General features: G+C 47.9%; 1 protein-coding gene across 1 annotated transcript in view; it reads right to left on the bottom strand.

The window, feature by feature from the left end:
* The window catches only part of dpf1 (double PHD fingers 1), a 47,530-nt gene that overhangs the window by 1,263 nt on the left and 41,267 nt on the right, over positions 1-5,000 (bottom strand). Inside the window, 4 exon segments of the mRNA XM_030337288.1 lie at positions 1-1,275; positions 2,229-2,310; positions 3,893-4,005; positions 4,710-4,829. The exon segment at positions 1-1,275 is cut by the window's left edge and continues 1,263 nt beyond it. Coding sequence (XP_030193148.1) covers positions 1,205-1,275; positions 2,229-2,310; positions 3,893-4,005; positions 4,710-4,829 — 386 coding nt within the window. The 3' untranslated portion in view covers positions 1-1,204.

Genomic DNA, 5,000 nt, shown 5'->3' with positions numbered 1-5,000 from the left:
TTACACGGTGGGAGGTTACTGGACAGGACGAGCGCATCCCCCGCCTCTCATTTAAAGACAACTGCCGATACAGTCACATTGTTACCCCCCCCCCCCCTGCATGGTATCACTTGTATTTGGTATCTCTCGTTCAAAGAGAGAGAGAGAGAGAGAGAGAGAGAGGGAGAGAGAGGAATATCACGGTCAGGGTGTGTGGACCTCCGGACCAGTTCTTTCGCCAAAATGTTCGCACACAGCATGAAAATGGACATAGGGTGGCGGAGCTTCACTTATAAAGGCTTTACAAGCCCCCCTTTGAGCCCCACTCACTGGGTGATCACTTAGCCCTCCCGTACCTGTGAGTCAGGGTGGAGGTCTTCACGGGGGTTAGTGTGACTGTGTATGTGTGTGTGTGTGTGTGTGTGGTCGGGGGGTTTAGGTTTCGGCGGTTATGTTTCACAGTTTTTAGATTGTACTCTCGTACTTCCGCCCGCGGTCCGAGGGTTTCGTCCGCCCCCAGGGGAGGGGGGGGGGTTAATCCTCCCTGGGGCGTTAATCCTCCCTGTGCCCCCTCTCTCTCTCCCTCTCTCTCTCGCTCGCTCCCGCTCCCTCTCTCTGCCCCTCGCCCTCTGGCGGCAGCTCACCAGAGGGTTGTCTGAGGCCCCTCCAGCTCCGGCTCCAGCCAGAGCAAACATCTTTGTCTTTTTTTCTTTATTTCTTCAGGAACTGATGAAATCGTCCTGCCACTGAAAGTGCACTGGAGTCTGGAGAGGGCGGCGAGGGAAGGAGGGGGGGGAATCTGGTCAAGCTGGGTGAAGAGGCAGGGAGAGCGGGGGCTCCAGGGGCGGGAGGTTATAAGCATGAGAGTTCAACAACGGGGGGGAGGGGTGTTCCAAGAGGAAGAGAGAGCGAGAGAAGAACGAGGGAGAGAAAGAGAGAGAGAGAGAGAGAGAGAGAGAGAACATATACCATAGGTGAGCTGGACCGGACGGAGGCAGGTCGGAAGGGGGCGTGGCTGGCGGCCTGGGGCGGGGCCAGCCTGCTGCAGTGGTAAAGGGTCAGAAAGGAAGGACGTCTTCAGAGGAAGTCGTGTCAGGCAGCGGGGGAGGGGGTTTCTCGGAGTGGCGGTGGGTGTGTGTTGGGGCTGGGGCTGGGGCTGGCGGTGGTGGTGGTGGGGGAGTTGGTGGTGGTGGCGGTGGTGGAGGGGAGGGGGGGGTTCTGCAGATTAGGTAAGCGTGATATACGCCGATGCCTTCTCCTTCAGCTGCCTCAGGCAAAGATGACAGCTCCAGCTCCCTGAAAGACACACAAACACACACACAAAGACACACACAAAGACACACACATGCACACACGCGCACACACACACACACACACACACACACACACACACACACACACACACACACACACACACACACACACACACACACACACACACACACACACACACACAGACAACACACAGAACAGCAAAGCACATCTCAGTTCAATCACTGCCATTGTAAAGATTAATTACTTGTTTCAGACACACTAACGGTACTGTAAATGAAAGCTGGGTGCTTGAAGACCCCATGCTGCGCGTGTTAACTCTGCCTGGCGGATGGAAAGGGATTTGACAACTAGTGGATTCCAGCACAGGATTTGAACATTAATCACACATCCGCCTGGTAATGCTGTCTAATTGCAATTCGTAAGCTTTTTTCTCTTCAAAGAGCGCTCGCATTCTGCCTCATTGTGGAGAAAACCATTGAGTGCCTGCAGTCAGCTGTTTATGCCCATGCTTACTGAGGGGTATGTGAGGATATTTTTTTAGGAAATTCTGCGGTCTTGCCGCTGTGTTTTTTCGTCGCAGTGAAAAAATAACCTGCATTCAAATCAGTGCTAAAGTCGGCCTGTGAGCGTCACGCGTCGATGGAGCTGTGGGGTGGCGCGTGGCACGTCTGCACAGGGGCATTGTTCAGCCCATGGTGACTCCCTCCCCATGGTAACGGGAACCAGCTTTCCTAATCTAATGCAGCCAAAGTGCGCTTCGTTTCCATGACAACACTTTTACATTATCGAATAGTGTCAGCTCGCTGTAACAATTGTCTGTGGGACTCGATGTCAGGTCAGGAAAATAAAAACAAAGCAGTGGGAGTTTAATCAGGAGCAGAGGTGAGGGCCGCTGATGACAGAGATAGGCGGCGTTACGCATGTAGCTCTCCCCGTTGTTTACCGGGGGGTGGACGATAACGTGGAGTACCTACCCTCGGGTGGCTCAGACATGGGGGGGCTCAGACAGTACATGTGGTAGCCTCTGTCGCAGTCGTCACAGAACAAAAGCTGGTCCTGGAGCGGGGGAAATTATTATTAGAATAGACGTGAGGACGGAGCCGAGACATTAGAAATAGCAACAGTATGCTTATCCGCAGGAGGAGACGGGCGTCTTTGTCTTGTCTGCGTTTTGTGTGAGCGTGCAGAAATACACGCACGCAGCTGTGTGAGTATTTAGGGAATCAGGGAAATTATAGCATTGGAGTTAACCGATTTTAGGAGACATTTGCTGTTCCATGGTTTGGGTTTATGCACTTTGGTCAGGCTTCATGGTCTGTAATGATCCTAACGAGTCGGAGGAGGGAGGTTTGATTAAAACCCATCCTGACCAGAATCGCATTCATACTGTACTTCATATTTATAAATAAAATGTGCTACCTTTTATTGTACTTACAATAGGGCAAATTATAAGCATTAATTTAAATGGGTTATTGCAGTTATAAGTATGAACTAACAATTAACTTACAGTAAATTAACAGTTAACTAATAGTCAAGGAATCATTTACTCATGTTTACTGACGGTGTTGATGTTTACTCACGGTGTTGATGTTTGCTGACGGTGTTGATGTTCGCTGACGGTGTTGATGTTTGCTGACGGTGTTCATGTTTACTGACGGTGTTGATTTATACTGACGGTGTTCATGTTTACTGACGGTGTTGATGTTTACTGACGGTGTTGATGTTTACTGACGGTGTTGATGCTTACTGACGGTGTTGATGTTTACTGACGGTGTTGATGTTTACTGACGGTGTTGATGTTTACTGACGGTGTTGATGTCTACTGACGGTGTTCATGTTTACTGACGGTGTTCATGTTTACTGACGGTGTTCATGTTTACTGACGGTATTGATGTCTACTGACGGTGTTCATGTTTACTGACGGTGTTCATGTTTACTGACGGTGTTGATGTTTACTGACGGTGGTCATGTTTACTGACGGTGTTCATGTTTACTGACGGTGTTCATGTCTACTGACGGTGTTCATGTTTACTGACGTGTTCATGTTTGCTGACGGTGTTCATGTTTACTGACGGTGTTCATGTTTACTGACGGTGTGCTCATGTTAACTAATCGATGAATATACATTTTATAATAAGGCTATGGTTAGGACACTTACCCTAGCCCCTATACTTATGGTTTATAATAAAGAGTATTACCGCATAAACTAATGTTAATAAATGGTTAATTAATATACCCTTATTGAAATGTATTTCTGCTATATTCCGTAATTTCAAACATTTCTTTGGCAATTTATTTCACATGGCAATAAAGTTCTGTTGAATTTAATTCAGAGCGAGAAAGAGAGAGAGAGAGAGCGAGAGAGAGAGGGAGAGGGAGAGAGAGAGAGAGAGAGAGAGAGAGAGAGAGAGAGAGTGAGAGAGAGAGAGATGGTGACAGAGAGAGATGGTGTGAGAAAGAAAGAGAGAGAGCTAGAGATGGTGTGAGAGAGAGAGAGAGAGAGAGCGATGGCAAGAGAGAGATGGTAAGAGAGCGAGAGAGAGAGAGAGAGAGAGAGAGAGAGAGAGAGAGAGAGAGAGAGATGGTGACAGAGAGAGATGGTGAGAGAGAGAGTAAGAGAGAGAAAGAGAGAGGTTACATCATTCTCGGAGGTGCCACACAGGCTGCAGGACTTGCACTCGATGCACTGCCAGCGATAGGTCCTCACCGCAGCCGTCATGTTCACTGTGAACTGGAGACAGGAGGGGTGGCCTGATGGTCCCACATACACACACACACACACATGCGCAAACACATACGCACACGCACAGACACACACACACACACACACATGAAGAAACACATACGTGCACAAACACACACACACACACACGCACACAAAAAACACAAGTGTTAATGAGAATCTATTTTTGTGACCCGTCTATCCATCCATCGATTAATCCATCCTTTCACTCAATCATTGTTCCATCCAATCTATCTATCTGTTATCAATATCAGGGCTCAACCACCAACCTGTTTCCGGACATTGCCATTTGGCATTTTTGCAGAAAAGCATAAATACTTAATAGATATAGTTGAAAACTGCATAACAGAGCAGTCTCTCACTCTCTGTGATCAGACCTTCTACTTACGTCCATGCAGAACTCATCCTATGGGGCTGTTGTTGTTGGTGAATTGGTACAATGCTGATATACAAATACAGCTTACACTTAAGGTTAGAATATGTGAGGTGCTTAAATAATACCCATAGACTAGATCCAAACTTTTAGTGGAGTCTAATCTTTGCATAAAAAAAAACCACATTTGACTGTGGAAAATTATTTCCTAGATTTCGGCCCTGAATATTACGATGTGCATCCATGAAAAAGTAAATTCCATGCTAATAACGGATAGTATCCCTTCTAAAATTAAACAAAGAATCAAATCCCTCAGCATCCAATCAGACGCAGCCATACCTGACCGTCCGCAGTCAGCGCAGGAGATGAGGTCCTCAGGGCAGCCCGTCTTCTTGGAGCCTCCCAGACAGAAGTCGCAGTAGCCGTTGGCGATCACCGAACCGTCTGCCGCTTTCTTAGCTAAAGGGAGAGAATCCGTTAAAATGTCTCCCAGCTCTGTTTTTATCTCTGACGTAGCACATATTTTCCGTTGTAGGGCGATGAGGATGAAGAGAGAGGAAGAGGAGAGAGCGGGGGCAAAGAGCTAGTAGAGACGGCCAAGTTCAGGCATCTGGTAATAAAAAGGTTTCA

The sequence above is a fragment of the Gadus morhua genome, chromosome 16 (genome assembly GCF_902167405.1).
Source record: "Gadus morhua chromosome 16, gadMor3.0, whole genome shotgun sequence".
Classification (NCBI taxonomy): domain Eukaryota; kingdom Metazoa; phylum Chordata; class Actinopteri; order Gadiformes; family Gadidae; genus Gadus; species Gadus morhua.
The sequence above is the reverse complement of the archived record's forward strand: the minus strand, read 5'-3'. Positions and strand labels throughout refer to the sequence as shown.